Consider the following 25,247-nt stretch of genomic DNA (forward strand, 5'->3'; position numbering starts at 1 on the left):
AAGAGTTTTATAAGTAATAGCCAACACTTTCTATTTATTGTTACCAAACAAAACTGACCAGCAGGAAAGCCAGGACAGTCAAAAGAAACTTCTACTTCACACAATGCTTAAGAGACTATAGAATTAACTGCCACTAGTGGTAATGGCCATGGACTTATGTGTCTTTAAGAGGGCATTAGACAAATTCAGAGAGAGAAGTACCCAGTCATTCAAGGCTACAGAGCTCAGAGCCAGCTTGCCATTGAATAGGAGCTGCTGGGAAGCAACAACAGAAGAGACCTCTTGCCTTCATGACCGGTTTATCTGCTTCCTGCGGGCACCTGAATGGCCACCACGGGGAACAGGACAAGTGACCAGAGAGACCTCCTCATGTCTATGAATGGGGGAAATTCAGCATTTCAGTGAGGAACAGCACAGTACCCCTTTCCCCTAGTATTCACTGCCCCACCTCTTTAGAAAAGAAAAAATCCAAACACAGCAGCTCCTATGCACAGAGGTACTATACTGTGGATGTCTGGAAAGTTCCATGTTCTGGGTGAGTCACTCTCTGCGTAAAAGGACATATTTTCCATTCTTACATCTCTTTCATTTTCTGTGTCAAGGTAAAGTGCAGAACTCTGCTGCTGGACGGCCCTCCCGTAGATCCCAGAAAGAGGCTCCGTACATTGCTTGAAGGAAGGCGCATCTCCATTCTCCATGGGGAAAATTATGGACTGGCCATACGTCAGTGGAGCTGAAGGAGGGCTTCCAAACACACCTGAAAGACACAGTTCATTGAGTTAATAAGAAACGGCCCCACTCTTACATACAAGTCATCCAATAAAGAAGCCTCCAAAATTAAGGCAGGAGGAGGCTGCCTGCGCTAGTGGAAGCAACGTTCTGCCAGTTTTCTGCAGCTGTCCTCTTCTCTGCCTGCCCCGCCCGCCCCCCAAGCCATTCCTAAGGGTAAAGGGAACAGCATCTGAAGTGATGCAGGTGTAAGCAGGAGGGAGAGGGAGGATAACAAGCCGCTCTACTCATGCAAGCTGCTTCTATTCTGCTCACAGGGATACTCCCCTGCTCTTGCAGCCACCCTTGCCACATCCAGCACTAGAGCCAAGGGTCCCTCAAGCCCCAGGAACTGCTTTCTGGGTGGGGGGAGGGGGAATTGGGGGGGCTGCATGGAAGAAGAGAATGGAGCATTGGTTACTCAATGCCAAGGCTGCTGCTTCTTGCTGCTGCATCCAAGGGCATCTCATGTGTGGGTTATGCTCCTCCAGGTGACTCTAGAAAGCAGGACTATGCAAACTGTTAGGCTTTTTAAGGCTGGGAGGAGCATGACCCCCCCCCCAGTTCTTTTAGGATCAGAGGCAAAGAGTACCTCTATGAAGAAAAAACCACTTTAAACTAGTATTAATTAAAGACCAACAAATTCAAACTAATTTGGAAAACAGGAAAAGTCTTGTGACTCCTTTCTAGGCTAGGTTCTGACAGGACAAAGAAGTTATCAAAAGAGATGACCCCTTCAGTGTATCTCTTTAAAGTAGGCGCTGGTGCTACAGGACGGGTCGAGATGCCTTTGGATGCAGCAGCAAGAAGAAGCCTTCACAGTGAGTAACCGATGGCTCCATTCTCTGCTGCTGCAGTCCAAGGGCGTCTCATGTGTGGGGACAACCCTAAGCCCAACCAGGGAGGGGACATCCCTAAGCCCAACCAGGGAGGGAGCCCCACGCCTGTTCTGAAACGAGAACCTGATGGAGAACTCGCCTCCAACTGCCAGGTGAAGGCATCCAACTTGCAGTGTTTAGTGAAGATAGATGGCGCCCACCAGGTGACTGCTCTGCAAATATCCTGTACCAGGGCATTCATAGAGAAAGCCGCAGATGTAGCTGCAGCTCTGGTTGAGTGGCAAACACCTTAGTGGGCACCCTGAGGTTTGGGGACTCGTAGGCTAGAGCTATGCATGCCTTTAACCACCTAGCCAATGTGGTAGGGGTGACAGCCTGGCCCCAGGAGAGGAGAGCTGGTCTTGTGGTAGCAAGCATGACTTGTCCCCTTAGCTAAGCAGGGTCTGCCCTGGTTGCGTATGAATGGGAGACTTGATGTGTGAGCACTGCAAGATATTCCCCTTAGGGGATGGAGCCGCTCTGGGAAGAGCAGAAGGTTCCAAGTTCCCTCCCTGGCTTCTCCAAGATAGGGCTGAGAGAGAGTCCTGCCTGCAACCTTGGAGAAGCTGCTGCCAGTCTGTGAAGACAATACTGAGCTAGATAGACCAATGGTCTGACTCAGTATATGGCAGTTTCCTATGTTCCTATGTTCATGGTGCGAGGTAAAAAGGAAACAAAAAGTGATTCAGTCGTCCTAATGCGTTTTGTGCGTTTTACATATGTTTTAAGGCAACTCCAGACGTCCAGCTTGTGTCAGGCCTTCTCTGCTGGGTAAACCAGCTTAGGGCAAAAGGAAGGGAGAATAACGTCCTGTGATATATGAAAAGGAGATGCCACCTTAGGACAGAAAAAAGGGTCTGGAATAAGCTTTATGGAGTCTGCGGGGAAAATACACAGGTGTTTATGGATAGATAAGGCCCTGAGCTCAGAGACCCTACAGGCCGAAGTAATCGCAATAAGAAAAAAACAGTTTAAAAGAGAGTAGGCAAAGCAGTATAATGGACACAGGTTCAAAGGGAGGACCCTGGAGCGCTTTCAGGACCGTATGCAGGTGCCACATAGGAAAACGATAAACCACCGGAGGTGAAAGGAGAGTGGTGCCTCTCAGGAAACGTTTTAAGTGGGGGTGATGTTGTATGGATCATTTAGAAGTCCCTGAGATAAGCCCTACCAAGGAAGCGGCCTGGCGTTTGAATATATTCACTGATAGGCCCTGGTCGAGACTGTCTTGAAGGAACCGTAGATGTATCATGGTGGCCGACCCCTGAGGTACTGCTTGTTGTGCAGACCATCGGTGGAAGGCTCTCCATGTATCCTGATAAATTCTCTTAGTGGAGGAGCGCCTGGAAGTGAGCACTGTGTTAAGCACCTTGGCCGAGTAGCCGTGCTGTTTCAAGATTTGCCGCTCAGTTTGCATGCAGCTAGTTTTAACCAGCCAGGATCTGGGTTACACACTGGGCCCTGGTGAAGCAAGTCTGGCGAGACTGGTAGTAGCAAGTGCGCTTCTGTGGCTGAATTGGCAAGTTCTGAGAACCACGGTCTTCTTGGCCAGAACGGGGCTATGAGGATCACCTGCTTTGAGGATCTTGATTCAGTGGAGCACCTGGGCCAGGAGCGGCGTAGGTGGAAAGACATATTGGAGGCCTGTTGGCCAAGGTGATGATAGCACATCTACCTCGTCCGCTTGTTGACAGAGGAACCTGGTGAAGAAGCAGTGAACTTCAGCATTGGCTGGCCTCGCAAAGAGATCCACCAGTGGCTGGCCAAAGTGAGTTACTATCAGTCGGAACATTACTGGGTTCAATTGCCACTCTCCTTGAAGGAGAGCCAACTGACTGAGCCAGTTTGCCATCGTGTTGAGGTCCCCCTGCACATGCTGGGCTTCCAGAGATGCTACATGTTGTTCTGCCCACAGAAACAGAAGGACCACTTCCACCTGCGGAGACCTTGACAAGTTGCGTGTGCCTAAGCCATGGGGTTGTCTGTGCATATGAAGACGTGGTGATGTAGAACAATGGACTGGACCTCCTGAAGTGCCATGCGGATTTGCGCTGAGCTGCAGACAATTGATGCTGTGTTGACGCTCCTCCGCTGACCATCTGCCTTGAGCTGACTGCTCGAGACAATGAGCGCCCCAGCCTCCCTTGCTGGTGTCCGTAGTCACAATGACCCTTGGGAGCGTGTGTGTGTCAAGGATCTTTTCCTACTGAGATGAGGAATGGTGATCCACCAATGCAGAGATTGTATAACTGGTCAAGTCGGGGTCACCTGTCTGCTGCACTTCACTGCTATCTCTGGGTAGTAGGGCAGAAGGAACCATTGAAGGGGCCTCAGGTGGAAGCGTGCCCATGGAACTGACTCCAAACTTGCCACCATCAGACCTAGCAGCCTGGACAGAGAGAGAAGGGGGAGCGACCTCTTTACCAGGGCCTGGCGTACCTTGGCCTCCAATGTGTGCCTGCATTCTACTGGTAGGCATAATTTGTCTTGTTGCGAGTCTATGAGGATCCCCAGGCGAAGAAGTTGGTGTGCCGAGCTCAACTGGCTCTTTTCCCTGTTGATCAGGAAGCCGTGATTTTAGATCACCTGTAGAGTAGACTGTAGATCCTGTTGGGCCACCTGTGTTGACTGAGATTTTATGAGAAGATCATCCAGGTAAAAATAGGCTGCTTACCTGTAACAGATGATCTGGTAGTGGTTCCATGACATTCATAAGTGGGTTCTGCACCTGTGCAGACCAGCTTTGGATTGAATTCATTAGCTCCTCGCGATGCCTGCAACTGCTGGCTGCATGTAACTGCAGTACTCTCTAGTGGTGGTTAGGTGTCCGTTTACTCAGTTTCTTGATGGTCGACTAGCTAGACTGACACCTGTAGCCTGCTGGCATCGTAGTTGCTGTTGTAGTAGCTTGCCACCTATGCAGCAGGGACAGACGGGCGGGTTTTATGAATGTAATGGAACCTCTACCAGATCATCTTTGATGTCGAAGAGCCTCGATGCGGAGCGCCTGTGTAAGCACGGCTGTCCTTCGATCTCGAGGATTTTCCCCGAACGCAGCATAGGCAGAGACTGACGCAGTGTTGGTGCTGGGGACAGAGAAATTGCTCGGTGCCATGGGCTTTCGTAGGTCTGTAGCCCAGTGGGCGAGGGAGTGTGGCTCGCACTATGGCTACAATGGTTCTTGTCATGCCCCCTGTGCTTTTTAGCCGGTGGCTCCAGGAACAAAGCCTTGCCCTTCCTCTTTGGGCTGTGCAATAGACCTCCCAGCCTCTTAAGTGGTGCAGAGCCCCTCGATGCTGTAGCGGCCAATTTCGAAGGTTTACTCGATGAAGCTGAGACTTTAGACTGCACTGTCTGTGCACGTCTCAGCGTCGAGGGGGACTTTGAGGACTGTCGGCGGTTAGGGAGAAGGGCTTCTTCCATTAAGGAGACTTTTAAGCAGGCTGCCTGATTTTTCAATGTCTGCTTGTTAAATGTAGAGCAGACGGTGCAACTGGAGGTATTATGGGCCTCCCCTAGGCAGAACAGACAAGAGTTCATGCCCATCAATAGCTGGGAGCTTCCCACGACAGTAGCGGCACCTCTTAAAGGTGGTGTTCTCCCTAACTTTTTCTTGCCGTTTACTCATGAGAGGTTTGGTTAGAAGTAAAACAAGTAACTTGGGGCGGTCATTTTTTTTTTTTAACCGTTTCATCTAGTCCATGAGGGAAATCGAAAGTAGAGTCATCATTCGTTCCGTGGTCAAAAGAAAGAGTCCGAGATATCGCCAAAGCCAAAGGGAAATACAAAGAGTAGCTGAAGTCCGTGCCAGTAGTCGTTTTAATTGAGTTGAAAGAGTAAAATCTAGAAATCCGAGGAGCAAACTTTTTCCGAGGTCTGATCGCTATGGCGGTCAGCAAGTAACTGAGTAAACGGACACCTAACCGCCACTAGAAGGTATTGCAGTCACGTGCAGCCGGCGGTTGCAGGCATCGCAAGGAGCTAACAAATTCAATCCGAAGCTGGTCTGAGCAGGCGCAGAACCCACTTATTATGCATGTCTGGAACCACTATCCAGATATATAAATTCTCATGCCTTGGAGGCAGATGTGCAATCACCCAAGACAGGAACATAGGAAGCTGCCATATACTAAGTCAGACTACTGGTCTATCTAGCTCAGTATTGTCTTCACAGACTGACAGCGGCTTCTCCAAGGTTTCAGGCAGGACTCTCTCTCAGCCCTATCTTGGAGAAGCCAGGGAGGGAACTTGAAACCTTCTGCTCTTCCCAGAGCGGCTCCATCCCTTAAGGGGAATATCTTACAGTGCTCACATTTCTAGTTTCCCATTCATATGTGACCAGGGTGGACCCTGCTTAGCTAAGGGGACAAGTCATGCTTGCTACCACAAGACCAGCTCTCCTCCCAATATATCTTTGTAAATATGTATGGGGCTGATGACAGGCTAAATAGGTGGCCCTGTACTGATAATGGATTCCTACACAGAGGAAACGCAGCAAGTGACGGCTGTTTTGGAGTATAGGCATGTGTAGGTTTGCCTCCTTGAGGTCTATGGAGGAAAAGAGGTCTAGGTGTTGTGGTGCTTTCACAATCTATCTTAGGGATTCCATGCGGAACGTCCTTCTGCACACGAAGTGTTTTAGGTGTTTTAAGTCCAGCACCACCCTCGGGGAGCTGTCCTTCTTGGGTACTGTAAAGATCATTCATTCATTCATTCAATTTCTATACCGCCCTTCCAAAAATGGCTCAGGGCAGTTTACACAGAGAAAATAACAAATAAATAAGATGGATCCCTGTCCCCAAAGGGCTCACAATCTAAAATTATGGAGTAAATGCCCATGCCCTGCTGATCTAGTGGGACAGGCTCTATGGCTCCAATTGCTAACAAGTGTTGAATCACCCCTTGCAGGCCTTGGTGTTTCTGCTGAGGGCAGGAGGTTGGAGTGGGAAGGAAGCGGTGATGGGGTGACTTGGTTAACTCTCTGGAGTAGCCCTCTTTTACAGCAATAAGAACCCAAACCTCTCAGATGCGCCAGTTGTGAGGAGAGGCAACCACCTAGGGGCACACCCCTCCCCAAGTCATGCCTGTTGCTTAGCTTTCTTGGTTTGGGCGTTGAAGGCTACCCTACTACCAAAGCCCTGTCTGGTTGATCTAGATCTACCCCAGTAGGGACACTGTGAACGGAATCCCCTGCCCCTGCCCCCAAAAGGTGATCTAAAGGGACAAAAAGACTGAAAGGATCACAGTCCTTCTTCCGTAACAAGGATGGCATGGCTTTCTTCTTATCCTTTGACTCCACTAGGACCTCTTTTAGGGCTGCATCCCCAAACAATTTTTCCCCATCAAAGGGAACAGCAGTAAGCTTAGTTTTTAAGACCGCATCCACCTGCTGGTATTTTAACCATGAATTGTGACAGCCCACCACAGAGGCAGTGGCCGCCCAGGATGCAAATCAGAGGGAGACAAGAGTAGCATCTGCCATAAAGGCTTCTGCCTTATGCAACTCTGAAACTGTTTTCCTCAGCCTGATTGAGTCAGAGGGAAGTTCCTGAATCAAGTCATCTGGCTAGATCAGGGATTCTCAAACTTGGGTCCTCAGGTGTTATTGGACTTCAACTCCCATAATCCCCAGCCTCAGCGGCCTTTGGTTGGGGATTATGGGAGCTGAAGTCCAATAACACCTGAGGACCCAAGTTTGAGAATCACTGGGCTAGATTAATGACGCTTTAGCCATCATGGAAGCAGATGCTGTGGCTCTCACAGACAATGCTGTGGAGTCACACACACGTTTCATGGCTGCCTCCAAGCGTTTGTCTGCAGGGTATTTTAGAGCTGATTCCCTGTTTTGGGTTAGAACTGAACCAGAAATCACAGCTATGACGGGAGCATCCGTAGGGGCGTATAAATTCTCCCCCCACCCAACCCGTTCCTGTTGGAATGCATACAGCTTGTTTACTATAGTATTAGCCCTTTTTGAGGAGGTGCAAACTGTCCATTCACTTTTAGCCACTTCCACAAATTGTTTAGGAATTGGCAGGGACAAATTATGTAACTTCGAACCTGAGAACACCAGCACACCACTACTCAGAGACTGGGATTCATGAGATGCAGGAGGATTTAGCCCCAGGGCATGCACAGTCTTTGACATGAGCGGGGCCAATTCTATGGGCTGAAAAAGCCTCTGTGGTGCCTCTGAGCAATCAGGTTCATCACCCTCTGACCATCCCCCTTCCTCTATTGGTTGATCAGGATCCTCTCCCCGCAAGTAGTCTGTAGGGAGACCAGGGTTTTCTGGTAAGGTAGGTTCCTCATCAAGCGGAATAACAGGTATCAGTTCACCCGATGGTCTTCCTGGAAGTCTTTGAGGGGGTTTCAGTGGGTAGGCACCCATCTCCCTAGGAAGTGAGCCCCTGGGATTGGGAGAACCTGGGTCAGAGAGCTCAGATGAGTGCACACTCTTATCTCTGTGTTTTGACTTATATCTCCCCCTTTTGGCTTTTTAAACATGTTTTTGCTTCCTCTTCACTTTTTTAGGTGCTGGCTCTTCCAAGACCAAAGAAGCAGAGGTAGAGGATGAGGAGGAAACCCGCTTGGGTCTGCTTCCTCTTTTTAGACCTCAGTTGGTCATGTTTCTCAAATGATTTCACCAATAAATCCCCAAACCATGTGCCCTAGGTGAGTGGCATGTCTCCTGGCAACTGGGAGAGGGCTTCACCCAATGGGGTAGATTGAGGGAGTGTGGATGCCCCCAAGGGTCCTGCGGGAGGGGAGGAAAAATGACCAGAAGACCCAACTTGGGTCAGGCTCACCAGATGGGAAGTCACTGCCATCGCTGAACTTCTGCTAACAACCGTGCACATCATTGCAGCCTTGGACACTGTTGGGCCTGCTCCTGTGCCTTCAGGTGCCTCCATTTTCTTCTGTGCCTTTTGGCTGCTGGTGGAGGCCATAGTTGGGGCTTCTGGGCCTCGGCATCCTGCCGTGCACCATGCAAGGCTTCTCGAAGTGTGTGGGGGTAGCGGGGCTGCGGCTGCAGATGACGGGCTACACACAGGGCTAGTGGGAAGTGGCAGCGAGGTTGGTGCCTGGGCCACTCCCCCGCCCTCCAAAATGGCGGCTCTCATTCTTTCTCACTCCAGAATGCCGCCGGTCAGTTGTTCAGCGGGAGCTGAGTGTTCCACACAGCTGTGCTGTGCCTCTGAGCAAACCAGTGAACAGCACCTAACGGCCTTTGGGAGGCTCTGTCACCATTTGCCTTTGGGTACCCTCATGTGGAGTATCCTGGTTGCTCTTTCCATGCAGCGAAAGAGCAGAGAAAAACAGTAGAAGCACAGAGGGAGGAAATGAAAGTGAAAGAAGCAAACTCATATATATATATATATATATATATATATATATATATATATATATATATACACATACACATACACACACACAGAAAGAGGAGAGGGGGAAAACAAATAACTTAAAAGATCAAGAAAACTGATAAGAGCTGAGAAGAAGCTGCCTTAGAGCCAAGCATGACTAAAAGAAATTTGGGGGGGGGGGAGTCATGCTCCTCCCAGCCTGAAAAAGCCTAACTTAATTTGCATAGTCCTGCCTTCTAGAGTCACATGGAGGAGCATAAGCCACACGTGAGATGTCCTTGGATTGCAGCAGCAGAGAAAGTCAGTGGAACTTTGCTTCCATTGGCATGTTTAGTCTGGGTGCTATTCAGCATTCTTATGTATGGAAATAAACAAGGCAGGGGCATTGGCACTATTGTGCAAAGTCCTCATCCTTTTCACTCCGAGTCCACACATTTGGCTTGGTAGCCAAACTAATGTGTGTAGTTGTCAGGACCCTGGCCTAACCCTTCAGCACAATCCTACCTCTGCTCAGAAGTAAGTCCCACTGTACTCAATAGGACTTACTCCCAGGTAAGTGTACACAGCATTGCCTTAGCTGCAATCCTCCAAATAAGTCCCACTGAATGTGGTGGGACTTGCTTCCAAGCAGACATGCATAGGATTGGGTTGGTGGCCCCAGATCGCATGATGCACCTCCATGAAAGGTCAAGAACAATCCCAGTTATGCTGAGTTTTGCAGGAACTTGGGAGGCTGGGACAATTGTGAGGAAAATCCAGACCCCCCCTCCTCTCCAGTTCCAGACTTGAGGATGGGCAGTGAAGGCCTCTGCAGCCAAGTGCCAGAACAGCTATCTCCAGCCTTCGCCACTGGACTGAGGTTTAAAGGGCTCCGTGCATCTGTGGGGAAGATCCTTGCCCTCACTTTCTGGCTCAGTGATTGAGACACCCTTGCTTATCACCAAAGTGAAGTCCAGAAGGGATGGCTGGAGATAGCTGTTCTGGCGCTTGGCTGCAGAGGCCAACCTCAATCCCTCCAGCTGCAAGTTACCTGAGAGCTTGGTATTGCTGCTGCCAGTCAGAATTTACAATCACAGGCTAGATGGACCAATGCTCCAGTTCCCTGTAAGGGCAGCTCTTGATACCTCTGCCTGCACCAGTTATTAGTCTGCAGCTGCTGGATAAGAGCGATACAGGCATGGATAGAGTGAAGGGATGGCAGGTGGAGAATCACAGTGAACTGTCACAAATACCTTTTCCAACAATAACTACAGAGTCTTCCGACAAGGCACTCGGTGAAATGAAATCTAGGCTAGTCAGCTGCTGTACATTCGATGTGGGCCCTGTAAATCCTTAGGAAAGAAAAAGAACATGGCATTTAACAGCAGGGTTGTTTCTTCATTAAGCTATTTTCCTTGCATTCTCAAAATTAAGACAGTCCTTTGCACATTTATTTATTGTTAAATTTGTATACTGCCTTTCATTCAAACAATCCCAAGGTGGTTCACACAAAAATTAAAACAAGACTATAAAAATTGCACAATTAAAATATTAAGCTAAAATATAAAAACATAGATCTGACTAAAGAGATTTAAAATACAAGCATGCAAAATACAAAGAAGCAGCAGTAGAGACAATCATATAAAAACCTGGGTAAAAAAACAGATTTCACATGCTTTCTAAAAACTGTGATGGAGACCGAGGAGCAAATAGCCACCAGGAGAGCATTCCAGAGTCTGGGGGCAGCAACAGAGAAGGCCCTGTCCCACATGCACAACAGCTAAGCCTCTCTCATTGTCGGCACCTGGAGCAGAGCCCCTTGATGAGATGACCTCATCAAGCGGGCAGCAACCCTTGGGAGCAGGCAGTCCCTCAGGTAACAGGGGCCAGAATCGTTTAGGGCTTTAAACAATCAAAAACTTCACCCTGAATTGGATCCAAAAACAAACTGGTAGTCAGTGCAGCTCTTTCAAAATAGGGGTGATGTGATCCCAGCAGGCAGCTCCAGATAAAATTCTGCCTGCCACATTTTGCATTAGCTGCAGTTTCCAAATATTCTTCAAGGGCAGCCCCACACAGAGCACATTACAGTAATCCAGCCATGATGTGACTAAGGCATGGGTAACCGTGGCCAGATCTGCCTTCTCGAGAAAGGGACACAGCTGGCACACTAGCTGAAGCCGTGCAAAGGCACCTCTGGCCACCACCTCCACCTTAGCTTCCAAAAGCAGAGCCGGGTCCAGCAATACCCCTAAGCTGCGTACTTACTCCTTCAAGTGGAGTGCAACCCCATCCAGAACCGGTAGAATCTCCTCATCCCAATAGGCTCTCCTACTAACCAACAGCACCTCCATCTTATCCGGATTCAGTTTATTAGCCCACATCCAACCCATCATGGCCTCCAGCCCCCGATTCAGGACATCTACTGCCTCCCTAGAATCAGGTGACAAGAAGAGATAGAGCTGAGTGTCATCTGCATATTGCTGACAACTCAGTCCAAGTCACCGGATGACCTCTCTCAGTGGTTTCATGTAGATGTTAAATAGTATGGGGGACAAAACCGAACCCTGCGGGACCCCACAGGCTAATGGCCACAGAGCTGAGCAATAGTCCCCCAGCACCACCTTCTGGACCCCCCCACCAAAAGGACCAGAGCCACTCCAAAGCAGTATCTCTGATTCCCATACTCGAGAGGCGGCCCAGAAAGATCCCATGGTCGATGGTACTGAATGCCGCTGAGAGGTCCAGCAGTTTTCAATGACGATACCAACACCACAATTTTAGTAGAAACTACATTGCAACCTCTCAGAACTCCACACACAAAGGAACTTTCTGGTTCAGTTTTTTGTAGACCATAATCCAAAAACTCAAGTGAAGCTACTACTTATGAAGAGTGTTGTGTGCTATTCAAGTTCTGCAGAGCTGTAGATCCAATCCAAAACATGCCTTCTCTGTCCCACACTCTGGAAACATTCTTATAGTTTAACTTTAAAATATAGGACATAATGTATTTGAATATAGCAGCTCACTGTACAAGGTCAATTAGGCTCTGATGCACACAGCCTGGGGGGGGGGGGGGAGGAAGAAAAAGTACAGAGAGGGGAATAAGAAAGGATACAGGTCCCAACCCAGAGAAGTGCACAGAAATGCATCATATCTGATTCCAAGAACTGTCCTCACCTCCTGTGCTAAATTCCACGGCATCGACAACTCACTCACCTTTCATGGATTTACAGTGCCTTTGGTGCTCTTTGTTCTGCCCTTTAAGGACAGCAGGTGATATAACTTTCTGTCTGTCATCTTCATAATCTCCTGATCCATTTCCATAGCTCAGACGCTGGCCGCTGATGCTCACTCCGGAAGGCGCTTTTTCATGAATTATAATCCCTGAAGGACAAAATCCACAGCAAATTGTTCCATGAGCATCACTGGAAGGTGTCTAAGACTGCAGACACCGAAGTTGGCCACTAAAATTCTGTAAGGACAAGCTGTTCACAATGAGCGTTCTGCTTGGGAAGTCCATCAAGTAACTAAATTGTGGCTGGGGCTGATGGGAGCTGTAGTTCGTAGTTCAGCAACATCTGGAGGCTCCCAGTTTGGGAACCACTGCCCTAAAGGAAATATCTTACAATGCTCACATGTAGTCTCCTATCCAAGTGCAAACCAAAGCAGACCTTTGCTTAGAAAAGGAGACAATTCATGCTAGCTTCCACAAGGCCAGCCCTCTTCCCCAAAAGTGCTAGATAAATATTGTGTATTAGTCACATAATAGAAACCATATGCTGTTTTTAATTTATTTGTTTTTAAAAAGTATAAAACACCATTTCAAAAAAAAATGTCTAAGGCAACTCATACCAGTGAGTAAAGCATCACAAATAATGATTAAGAAAACCAATAGCAACAACAAAGGTTTAAAAAAGATCTTAAGGCTTAAAGGAGAAAGCAATTCCACAATTCAGGCATATCACAGACCCAAGAAAACAAGGTGGTCTTACGCCAAAATGCCATGAGCAAGGTGTCAGACACATCTTCTAGTATAGGAAGTTGCACTGCTCAGGTGCTATTACAAAGATGGTCCTCTCCCTCGTTTTCACCAGCACACTTCATACTTACACCCAGAACATGAGGAGATGGATTTGGAGTGTGGACAGAGAAGGCAGCAATATTAGATATGGGAGCCAAATGAAAGAAGATGATGATTTGCACCAGTTATTCACCAGTGGAATACCTGTGCCGGAACTTTGTTCCACAATGAGAGGCCCTCGATTCCGTACTGGCGAGACCTTTGTTGGCCGGGAGTTGCCTCCAAGTAGAGGAAAAATGTCTGACCTAGCACAACAGAAAGAGACACGCCTGTTAACACATTGCTGCTTTGCAAAAAGGGCACCATTTTTGAATATTTATTATTATTATTATTATTATTAGCAGCATTTATATCCCGCTCTTCCTCCAAGGAGCCCAGAGTGATGTACTACATTCTTAAGTTTCTCCTCACACCAACCCTGTGAAGCAGGTTAGGCTGAGAGAGAAGTGACTGGCCCAGAACTCTCCAAGGATAGAGAACATGTACAAAACTGAACTACTTCTTCAAGAAGCCTAAAACAAACCTCCTCTTCAGGTGAGATTTCCATTATCTGCAGAACAGCCACTAAGAGCAACTAACTGCACTTGGCACAGGGATTACAGGGTCTATTACTATTACTAGACAGTTTTCACAGTGGAGGGAAGTAAGAAGTGGAGTCCCCCAGGGATCTGTACTGGGACCAGCGCTCTTTAACTTAAGAACATAAGAACAGCCCCACTGGATCAGGCTCAAGGCCCATCTAGTCCAGCATCCTGTTTCGCACAGTGGCCCACCAGATGCCGCTGGAAGCCACAGGCAGGAGCTGAGGGCGTGCCCTCTCTCCTGCCATTACTCCCCTGCAACTGGTACTCAGAGGCACACCCTCTTATGAACTTGTTCATAAATGATCTAGAAGTGAAGTTGGGGTAAGCAGCAAGGCGGCCAAATTTGCAGATACCACCAAACTATTTAGGGTAGTGAAATCCAAAAGAGAATGTGAGAAGCTCCAAAAGGACCTCTCCAAATTGGTTGAGTGGGCGATGAAATGGCAAATGCAGTTCAATGTTGGCAAGTGTAAAGTAATGCATATTGGGATGAAAAACCCCAGCTCCACATATACGCTGATGGGGTCTGAGCTGAAAGACTGACCAGGAGAGGGATGTTGTGGTTGTGGTGGACAGTTCATTGAAAGTGTCGATTCAGTGTGCGGCAGCTGTGAAAAAGGCCAATTCCATGCTTGGAATAATTACAAAGGGGTTTGAAAATAAAACTGCTAATATTATAATGCTTATACAAACTATGGTGCAGCCACATTTGGAGTACTGCATACAGTTCTGGTCACCATACCTTAAAAAAAGACACTGCAGGACTGGAAAAGGTGCAGAGGGCAACCAAGATGATCAGGGGCCTAGAGCACCTTCCTTATGAGCCAAGGCTACAACACCTGGGGCTGTTTAGTTTAGGAAAAAGATGACTGCGGGGAGACATGATAGAGGTCTATAAAATCATGCATGGTGTTGAGAAAGTGGATAGAGAGAATTTTTTCTCCCTCTCTCACATAATACTAGAACCAGGGGTCATCCCATGAAATTGATTGTCAGGAAAGTTAGGATCAACAAACGAAAGAACTTTTTCACACAATTCATAATCAGCCTATGGAATTCTCTGCCACAAGATGTGATGACAGTCAACAGCCTGGATGGCTTTAAGAGGAGTTTAGATAAATTAATGGAGGACAGGTCAATCAATGGCTACTAGTCTGGTGGCTATAGGCCACCTCCAGCCTCAGAGGCCTCTGGATATCAACTGCAGGGGAGTAACAGCAGGAAAGAGGTCATGCCCTCAGCTCTTGCCTGTGGGCTTCCCAGAGGCATCTGGTGGGCCACTGTGTGAAAAAGGATGCTGGATTAGATATTCCTTGGGCCAGATCCAGCAGGGCTGTTCTTATATACGTTTCACCAAAAAAGGTTCTCGAAGCAGTTTACGTAGAAATCTTTTTTTTAAAAGAAGATGGTTCCCTGTCCCCAAAGGGATCACAGTCTAAAAAGACACACAAAGCAGACACCAGCAACAGCCACTAGAAGGATACCCCAGAAGGCTGGGGTTGAATAAGAGTAGCTGCCTTCCTCCTGCTAAGTATAAGAGAACCACCACTTCAAAAAGTGCTTCTGTGTCTAGTAGGGATGTGCAAACCGGTGTGTGTCTATGTGTGTGTATACACACACACACACATATATAAATAAACTTACATTTGCGAAACGCACCCACCCCCGAACCAAATGGGGTGGGGAGGTTCAATGGGGTGCCGGACCGAACTGGCCTAGTCGGGTTTGAGTCCGTTCTGGATTTGAACCGAACCAAGCCAGCCAGTTCCGTGCACATCCCTAGTGTCCAGTTAGCGGTTCAACAGGACACGCCCAGTCAGAGTGCAAATGGGTCAAAGGGTGGAAACTAGTTTATAAGGTACAAGGAGTCTAATTCATTTAAATGTATAGGTCAAAGCCTAGAATTTTGCTGCAGAAGACTATAGTGAGCCCATGCAAATCCTAGAGCATTAATGTAATGCAATCCCAGACACCCACCCACCCTCAAGAATTAGGACTAATTAGTTATGACTAAGCATCTCTGAAATTAATTAGACATATTAGTCATGATTAACTTGGTCTGGATGCTGTGTAATATTCTCCCACTAACTCAGACTGGGTGAAAAAAGGCTATTGTGGGACTTGTTTGAAAGGAGATTTCATTAAAGAACCATTTTTTAAAGAACTCAACTGACATTTTTTTCTGCAGATGACTATATGGCAGCGAGGGAAAGGTAGCTGTGTAGGCAGTCATATTGGATTTCCAGATAAAAATGGAAGCACCTCCGTACCAAAGTTGCATCAGCACTGCATTACCTATATGTATGCAAAAAGCACCTGCTTGCTTTAACAAGTACAATTTCCAGCCTCATTTTACAGGAATTGCCGTTCAGCTACTTTACACAAGAGCTGATGAAAGATATCTGGTGTGTCAGGGTAGATCAGCCTATCCTAACCCACAATTCAACTGACAATAACATACATGTATTTGCCCTTAAGAACATTCAACACCATTGAAGTGGGTCCAATTTTGCTGGTTTAAGAGGTTGTGGACCTCCACCACCACCCCCAGCTTAAGAGCTGCAGATGTAATTCTTGAGCTGTGAAAAAAAACTCACATTATTCTCATCCCTTGAGAGGCTGCAGAGAGAGGGGATGTCGCAGACTCCTGGCTGTAAACTCCACTTTCACTGTAGGAGCTGGTGCTTGGGGATGACAAGCAAGAAGGGGACTCTGAGGTCAGATCTAGTTTCAGCAGAGAGTCTGGGCTTTCTAGATCAGAAGTGCTGCCGTTTAGCTTGGCCCTCTTCTTTGCTGCACTGTTACGAAGAGACCGAAGAGAACTCTGCATCTAGAGAGAAGAGGAGAATGTTGTTGCTTACCTGTTCTTCTAGTGGCATCTGTGATCTAACACCATTGGGCTCTCCACACAAGCACAGATAGTAGTTCGGGAATCTTCTGAAGTTGCAGTCCTGCTGTAAATTTTAAGTTGTAGTGCTGCTATAAGTTTTGGTGGTAACTCCTCCCCCTTTACTATGCTCCTTCCTTTCCTCCTCAGTTCGAGTGTCTTCCAGTCTAAAGAGACTTCAATGGAGAAGTGTGCGTGTGTGAGATCACAGATGACCACTATAAGAACCCAAGTTACAAGTAAGCAACCTGATGATCTTCTTCGTGGTCTCTGTGACTCACACCATTGGGCTTGTAACAAGCTACTCACCAGGCAGAGAGAGCAGTCACTGGAAAATCGATCATGGTACAGCCCTGCCAAATTTGGTATCTTCTTTTGCTTTGATGTCCAGCACATAATGAATGATGAAGGAAGTCTGAGTAGCCCAGGCAGCTGCCCGACAAATTGCTTCAAGGGAGACATTCTTGTCCAACACAGTGGATGCGGCCTACTTGGAAAGAAAAGTCTACTTGGTGGCAGTGGTAAAGAATTTATATCAAGGGGCTCGTGAGATCTGAAATTCCTCCACACATGGTATGACACAGGTGGGACGAATAAGAGTTCCTCCACAGCTGCCATTAGTGAGACAGTGCCGTCGTTCTGCTGAGCAATCTGTGAGCTTGCTGTCATGGCACTCGGATACGAATTGCGGAGATGTGCATGCAGTGAGCAATAGCCCAGTCCCAAATTTTGAGAAACAGGGAGTGTTCTGGACCTCATGCCCCCTTGGCAATTTATGTTGGGTACTACAGTATTGTCTGTATTTATGTGTACTGAGAATGATGAAGCACAGGGAGAAAGACATACAGGGCCTTGCATATTGCGAGGAGCTCTAGACAGCTGGTGTGATGTTTCACCTCAGTGGCTGTCCAGTGCCCGCTGACTGTGCATCGCAAATGATGAGCTCCCCAACCAAGCAAGGACGCATCGGTTGTCACTACCTTAAGTTGTGGCATAGCGAAAGGTCTGCCCCCGGAGAGATGTCGACTGGAGGTTCACCAGGCAATGGAGTCGCGAACTGACTGAGGAATCTAATAATGTCTGGACTGGGAGTTGCGCAGAGCAGGGATTCTCAATGTTGGGTCCCCAGATGTTTTTGGACTTCAATTCCCATAATCCCCAACCAGGGCTGGGAATTATGGGAGCTGAAGTCCAATAACATCTGGGGAGGCAACGCTGAGAATCCCTGGCATGGAGAGTCGAAATGATCTACGATGAACCATCGCTGAAGGGGTCTCAAGCATAGCCCGGCATGAGAAAGAACCGCCATAGTGGATGCCATGAGACCCAGAAATCGCTGGATATCCCTGGCAGAGTGCATCATGGGCTTTAGCATGGCTTGAGCACATAGTTGAATGTTGTGTACACAGTGACAAGGTAGATATGCATGATTCGTGAGGGAGTTAAACATTACCCCCACAAATTCTATCACTCCTGTTGGAAAGAGAACAGATTTCTTGAGGTTGACTATGAGCCCAAGCTCGTCGAGTACGGTGAGTGTGCGCTGGACAGGGCGAGCAAAGGAGGTGGGCAAGTCTGCCATCAGAAGCCAATCGTCAAGAAAAGGAAAAACCTGGACACCCTATTCCTGAAGGTGGGCTACAACAGCCATACATTTGGTAAAGCACGGCAGAGGAAAGACCAAATGGGAGAGCCTTGAACTTGTACGCTGAATAGCCTACATGAAAACAAAGGCATTTGGGGTGTTGCGGACATATAGTAACATGGTAGTATGCATCCTTAAGATCAACAAATGCAAACCAGGTGCCTGGGGCTGGGAGAATGAGAATGGCAGGGATTGTAAACATCCAAAAATATCTGTAGAGGAACAGTTTATTGAGGTTCCAAAGGTCTAGGATGGGGTGGAGACCACCGTCTCTTAAGTATGGTGCAATAAGGAGAGAAGAATCCCTGTTGCACTATAGGGATGGGCTCTCTAGTGTTCTTGTCCAACAAATTCCTCACCTCCTCAAGGAGAGCTGGGGTTACGCAAGTGGTTCAAATGGGAGTTGATGGAGGCAACTCCCTGAGCTCTAAGGCATAGAAACATAGGAAACTGCCATATACCGAGTCAGACCACAGGTCCATCTAGCTCAGTATTGTCTACACAGACTGGCAGTGGCTTCTCAAAAGCTGCAGGCAGGAATCTCTCTCAGTCCTGTCTTGGAGATGCCAAGGATGGAACTTGGAACCTATATGCTCTTCCCGGAGCAGCTCTATCCCTTAAGGGGAATATCTTACAGTGCTCACACATGTAATCTCCCATTCATATGCAACCAGGGCAGACCCTGATTGGCTAAGGGGACAAATCATGCTTGCTACCACAAGACCAGCTCTCCTCCATATAGGCATAACCTATATGGATAATAGTGAGAACCCATTGGCCAAAGTTATAGCCTCCCACATGGATAGAAAGGGCTGTAGTCTGGTACAAGTCCAGGCGAGGTGGAAGTCAGGTAGTAGATGGTCTAGATTTGCCTTTTGTCTGTTTGTTGGCAGAGTAGTTGTAGGCAGTTTGTTTCTTGTATTGACCTCCTGGTTTGTAAATACAAAAGAACTGTTCCGACGACTGGGAATGGGAAGCTACTGTGTATGGCTGCTGCTGTTTTGTTATATCTGTAGTTCTTGGGAAATTTACTGAGTGCACTGGAGAGGCTCATGGACCTTGCTGTCTTGCACAGCTTATGGACGTGCTCCATGGTTTCATCGCTTTTAGTTCCTAAAAAGGTCTTGCCATCAAAGGGCAAATAGTCTATTCAGGATCTCGCTTCAGGGTCTTGCACTGAGGACCGCAAACAGTGTGCCTGTGGAGGGCTACAGATACCCCCACAGAACATGCTCCTGAGTCTGTTGTGTGGCAAGAAGAATGGAGCTGTTGTCCTGCCACTCTGTAGGCTTCTTTCTGGAGTGCATGCACTTGCTCATGTTCTGGTAGTTTGGAGATGGCTGACGAATCGATACCAAGGACCGGTAGTGAACGTCCTTGTAGTCATCCTGGTAGGCTTCCTCCTGCTCATCTAGTGAAGCTGATTGCTCGGGTTCGATCAGAAGAGCATCCGTGTTGAAGTTTATTATAGACCACCACTGAGGTGGGAATTGAAGGGGCGGAAATCTGGTCGGTCTTCTTTTTAGAAACCCAATGGAGGTCCTGACTCAGTTTTGAAGAAACCTTTGATGAAAGTGACATGAATCCCATTTGCAATAATGGAAATGTATGGGCAGATTGGAGATGCCTCTTCCTCTTTTTCTTCTTCTTAAGCACTTCAGAAGGGTGCTTGTACTTCAGTGTGACAGGAGGCACTGTATGCTTAGACCCCAATGGGGGGGCATTAGAGCCAGTTGAGCTCAAACCCAGTACTGATGGCTGGTTGGTTGGTGTAGGAACCAATGGGATCAGTGGCATCACACCGGAGTTCAGCACAGGATCCCCCAACAGCGAAGGATCCTTACCCGTCTTTGTCCCCAGAATATTGAAGGGACTTGCGGGTGGAGCTGAAAGCACCCTCTCCCCGAGAATCGAGCAAAGTCTGTGCTTGGTTCTGCCACGCCTGCTTTTTAAAACAGCAGTGAGCACAAGCTTCTAACACATGGGCCTCGCCCCAAAGCGGCCGTCTGTGGAAGGGATTTTTGCCCGGCAACCTGCACAATGTTAAAAACGACCTTAGTCTTGTCACTTGTCATAGCCAAAAGGGATCCGGCTACAAGTAATAGTCCCCGTCCCGCTAATGGGGGAGGGGGGAACCAAGGATAAATAAAAATGCCAAAGAAAAAGCGAGAAGAACGAAAGTAGGAGATCTAGAGAGAATAGAACTCAAAATAAACAGCAGGGGAGAAAGATGATTTTTTTTTTTTTTTTGCTAAAGAAGGCAACTTGAAGTCTACGATGTTGATCCAACACCAGACAGCAAAGAACTGAGGCGGCAAGGTGGGAGCACAATAAAGGGGGAGGAGTCCGCACCAAAACTAACAGCAGGTCTACAACTTTAGAACATTCCCGAATCGCTAATCTATGTTTGTGCAAATAGCCCAATAGCGAAAGTCACAGAGACCACGCAGAAGAAATATCAACAACTGAGAGCTGCAAGGGAAAATATAAAGCAAGAATGGATACTCAAAATCAGTATCTGCTGCTTTTCTAAGGTGAGTTACTTGGGCTGAGGAATAAACTTCTAGTTTAAACATGCATCCTCTCTGGACTGGAACATACAGGGTTTTTAATCTCTTGCCTGAGTTGCTTATGCTGCATGATGTCTGCTTTCTATCAGAAGGCATTACTGCAGAGCTATTGGGTTCAGCATCCACCAAGAACTGGCAGAACAGCACTACAGCAGCAGCTAGTGACAAGAAGCAAGTATTAACCTTAAGCTTCAAAGTTATCCACTGAGCAGATTTTTGGAAAACAAAAAATGCTTCAAACTACAGCAGGAGGTACTTTCACTCATGCAGTTTTCCAGTGCAATGATTAAAAAATGACATGAAACACAGAATTACAAACAACCCCCTGCTGATCATGTAAACAATCTGAAGCCTGTGGTGGGGGTGCGATTTAGGCCAGTGATTCTCAGACAAATCCCCAGATGTTACATAACAGCAGCTCTGCTGGATCAGGCCCAAAGCCTACGTAGTCCAGCATCCTGTTCCACACAGTGTCCCACCACTGCAGTCCACCCTTGCTGAACTACAGCTTCCATCATCCCCATCCACAATGGAAAGGCCATGCTGGTTAGGGGTGATAGAAGCTGTAGTCCAACAACATCTGGGGGGCCCAAGTCTGAGAACCCAATTTAGACCAATTTCCCATTCATCCATTTTTAACAGTAAAAACCAGGCCAAACCAAACCCCCACCTCTTCCTCCTCCAGCTCCTTTTCGTTGATGTTCAGTTCAGATAGGTCAATGGCCAGCTTCTTTTCCCTTTCATTCAACCAGACGTCTTCTGGCTCCCCATTCTTTTGTCCCATCATGGTAACTTCTACTTTATCAGGCAAGGGACTAACACCCCTGGGGATTGGAGGCACTGGTTTTGTTCCACTCAGACCTCTCCGTGAGGCTGGGGATATCACAAAGGCAGGTTTCAGCTGAATTGGAGGAGTATCCTGGGTCTTCACTTCTGCATTAAAGAGATGCACATGTGACATTTTAGGAATATAGGAAACAATATGTTGCCAAATAATGTATTTCATGAGGTATTAAGAAATGCAATAGTGTATTTATTCATTTAATAGAGGCCCTGCTCCAAATGAGAGAATGGTGGTAGCTACTAGGTAGAGGAGGCCTTTTCAGCCGTGGCACCCCATTTGTGGAAGAGCCTCCCCAGAGAGGCTCGCCTGGTGCTATCATTCACCTCTTTTAGGTGTCAGATGAAAACCTTTTTGTTCATCCAAGCTTTTTAAATAGGTTTGTCTTTTTAGTTGTATTTTGTGATAGTTTTTGTTTTGTTTGCTTTAATGTGTTTTTAAACTGTATGTTTTATTTTATTGTTTTGTTTTGCAAACCACCGTGAGAACAGGGGTGGATATATAAAGTTATTATATAGAACAGGAGGACTAGACACATATTATACAGCTGCTGCAGCATTCACACTAGTTTCCTACAGTCTCCTAGATATAATTCAAGATACTGGTTTTGATTCATAAAACCATTAATAGCTTGGAGCCCTACAGACCTTGAAAATGCTTCCTCCGCCTCATCTTATCATGAAACCCGAGGCCAGCTGAGAATGCCTTCTTAAGTATGCTACCCATGCAAAAATCAGGGTTATTCACCAGCAGTGAAATTCTCTTCCTACGACACATATCAAGCCCTAAGACTTGGGACCACTCCCAGAGGCAAAGTGAGACTTTTTTGTTTGAGAAGCTTTTAGTGACTGGTGAACATACAGATGGTGTATTTGAAATGCAACAATTGTATTTAAAGCTGAAAAGTGCTCATCAGTAAGACAGGGAGGAGTGAATGTTTACAGAGGGAAAGTCCAAACTGTCACAGAGGAGGAGGGCCAAGCCTGGCTTTTCCAAGGACTCAGCCCAGCCCTAGTGGCTCTTCCCTTGTGTGGCCCAGTACCTTGGGGACCTTGTCACTTAAGGGAAAGTTGCACTGGTATGAGGTGGCATCCTTCTCCTCCTCAGACCAAGTCCAAGAAAGCCATTTGCCTTTTCTTCAGCAAGCTCCTTTCCACCCAGATTTCCAACGTTCTGAGTGCACTTTAAAATGTGAAAAAAGTATTAATAATCAGCATCAGTAGTGGGTAGCCTCACAGATGTTTTTTGCTTTGAAAGATGACCTTGTAATTTCATTATCCCATCATGCCACTGGTATTCCTAACAGATTCCGAGGACAGAAGAAGGTTCAGCATCTACTCTCTCTTAGAAATGAACTGTTCTAGTGTAGGTCTTTTTAATGGAACACCAAAAAAGGTGTACATCAGACTGATACTGGATGGAGAATTATTAAACCTGCCACTGCCTGATGCACTTTGAGAAAAAGGTAGAGAAGAACTTAAAACTATTACCTTTGAAGAAGATATGTTGCTGAAGCTCACCAAGCAACTGTACCTTCATTAATAAATTCTCCATCTAAAAACAGTGTGTGGTTTCCCTCTCCTTTCACCTGCTTGGCCAGTTTTGACACTACCCTCCGGTCCATTTCACTTTCACAAGTACTGTCAACCCCTCCTTTCAGGCTTGGCCCAGCCTGCTGAAGGCCACACTGTTTTCATCACAGTATGTACCTGCATCCTCTCCTGTCACAAAGCTGGAAAACTTCTTCTGATGAGTAGGTTTTGGAAGCCCTTCAAAGCTCTTAAGAGGCCAGGAATTAGAGAAGTTAACAGCATGATCTTGTGATTTCTTGAGCACATCTGTAGGAGGTGAGGTGCGCTTCGGACTGTGCCTGGGTGATGAGAATGGGTAGGATGGAAGGATGAAAGACCCCTGGCTGGCATGAGAGCCCAGGAGAGGTGGAGCATGCTCAGGTGGGCTGCAAAATGTTCGCTGTGGCTTGTTGGTGAAACTGAGGCTGGCACAGACTGATAAGGAAACAAACAAAAAACATGTGCTAAAGAGACATATTTTTTTTTAAAAAAAAAACACCAGCAATTGCAAGCCATTTTTGTTCAATCTAATGTTTAACTGAGCTTCAAACATAACTGGCATAGAAAGCTTTCTCCTGAGCGCAGAAGCAGGTCAACCACCTTCTTTGCTTTTCCTAACACTGCCAGTCTATGCTTTGCAAGCGAGAAACTATTTGCTTCACTAGGCTTCATTAGGCTGTATAACATAGCAGACAGACAGATTCAACAAGACACAACAAACCCATGGAATTCCACTGCCAATCAGGCTTATCACAGTTCTCCCACTTTCTGGGTGATTAAATGCATGTATGCACAATGGAAAGGCTGTAGATTGGACGTGGGGTCTTTAGAAAAAAAGGAAGTTGCCATGTACAGAGTCAGACCATAGGACCATCAAACTCTATTGTCTACACTGAACAGCAGCAGCTCTCGAAGATTTCAAGCAAGAGTCTTTCCCAGCCCTACCTGGAGAAGCTCCAGGGAGTGAGCCTGGGACCTTCTGCTTGGAACCCAGATGCTCCACCACTGAGCTACCACCACATGCCCTCAGGAAAACTTCTTACAGCAGACAACAGGTAGGCACCCTCCAAATGCAAATGAAGGTGAACCCTGCTTAGCTAAGGGGACAATTCATGCTCACTGCCACAAGACTGGCTCTTCTCCCCTTCTTCCACAGTAACTCATATGTTTGGCTTTGTTACCTGCAAATGTTCCAAAACTGCATCAGACTGAGAAGCTGCAAGTCCCAAGTGGCTTGTCATTAGACCCCTCATAAAAGAAGGGGTTGCCCACAGCAGATCTCTTTGGCACTATGGCCAGGCTGCAAAGAGCTACTCCAGGCAAGCCCAAGGACCTGTTTGACTGAAGCTATCTAACTAACACTTTGTATTATATAGGGCAAGTTCACTATCATTGTGTATAAGTCTTTCTGCTCCTTGTTGTGCCTGTCTAGTTCTAGAAGTCTAAATTGTAAACAACTGGACTGGAACACAATGAAAATAGGTTGCCCTGTACCTAAAAATGATTGACTGATCTTGGTGCTATAACCTTCTTTTATACCCATATAATGTATGCCACTGCCTTCTAACAAGGAAAAGAAAATGTCTTGGAAAGCTAGTGTTATGATTTTTGGTCAGGAGGCAGTTGGAAGACAGTCCTCCCCTGAGGACAGAATTGCATTTTGCATGTCCTCTCAGAAACAAGATAAGAAAAGTGATTGGAGAGTGTGACTGTGGAAAAGTGTGGCTTTGTGTTTCTAGGGTACCTTTTAAAAGAAGGTTGTTTGGGGGAACGATCATCAGTGGGATGATCAGCCCTAAAGACAATGAAGTTAGATTCACAGAACTGTAGAGCTTGGAGGGACTGTGGAGGTCTTCTAGTTCAAAACACTGCACAGCAGGCTAACTGTCCCTTAAATGAATCTGTACCTACACCATTGTAATGGCATCAAAATCAGACTCAGCAGGGCTTCCGGCTTGGAGTGACTATGCACAGGAAGTCAGGCTATTTGCTCCAACCCAATGATTTGCGTGAACAGATCTCCCCATGCACATCCTAATGAGCCACATCAGCATTTATAATGAACCACTGCAT

The 25,247-nt window shown here is 47.0% G+C and overlaps 1 protein-coding gene across 2 annotated transcripts in view; it reads right to left on the minus strand.

The window, feature by feature from the left end:
* TOGARAM1 (TOG array regulator of axonemal microtubules 1) overlaps positions 1–25,247 on the minus strand; it is a 65,700-nt gene that overhangs the window by 29,561 nt on the left and 10,892 nt on the right. Inside the window, exons 4-10 of one of the 2 annotated variants that reach the window (XM_053284436.1) lie at positions 23,313–23,609; positions 21,433–21,695; positions 16,258–16,490; positions 13,221–13,321; positions 12,212–12,379; positions 10,246–10,344; positions 579–757 (exon numbers count right to left, since the gene is read on the minus strand). In XM_053284436.1, coding sequence (XP_053140411.1) covers positions 579–757; positions 10,246–10,344; positions 12,212–12,379; positions 13,221–13,321; positions 16,258–16,490; positions 21,433–21,695; positions 23,313–23,609 — 1,340 coding nt within the window. The remainder of the gene's footprint in view (positions 1–578; positions 758–10,245; positions 10,345–12,211; positions 12,380–13,220; positions 13,322–16,257; positions 16,491–21,432; positions 21,696–23,312; positions 23,610–25,247) is intronic. The other variant, XM_053284437.1, reaches the window with a different exon arrangement.

Source organism: Hemicordylus capensis, chromosome 1 (genome assembly GCF_027244095.1).
Source record: "Hemicordylus capensis ecotype Gifberg chromosome 1, rHemCap1.1.pri, whole genome shotgun sequence".
Taxonomy (NCBI): Eukaryota; Metazoa; Chordata; class Lepidosauria; order Squamata; family Cordylidae; genus Hemicordylus; species Hemicordylus capensis.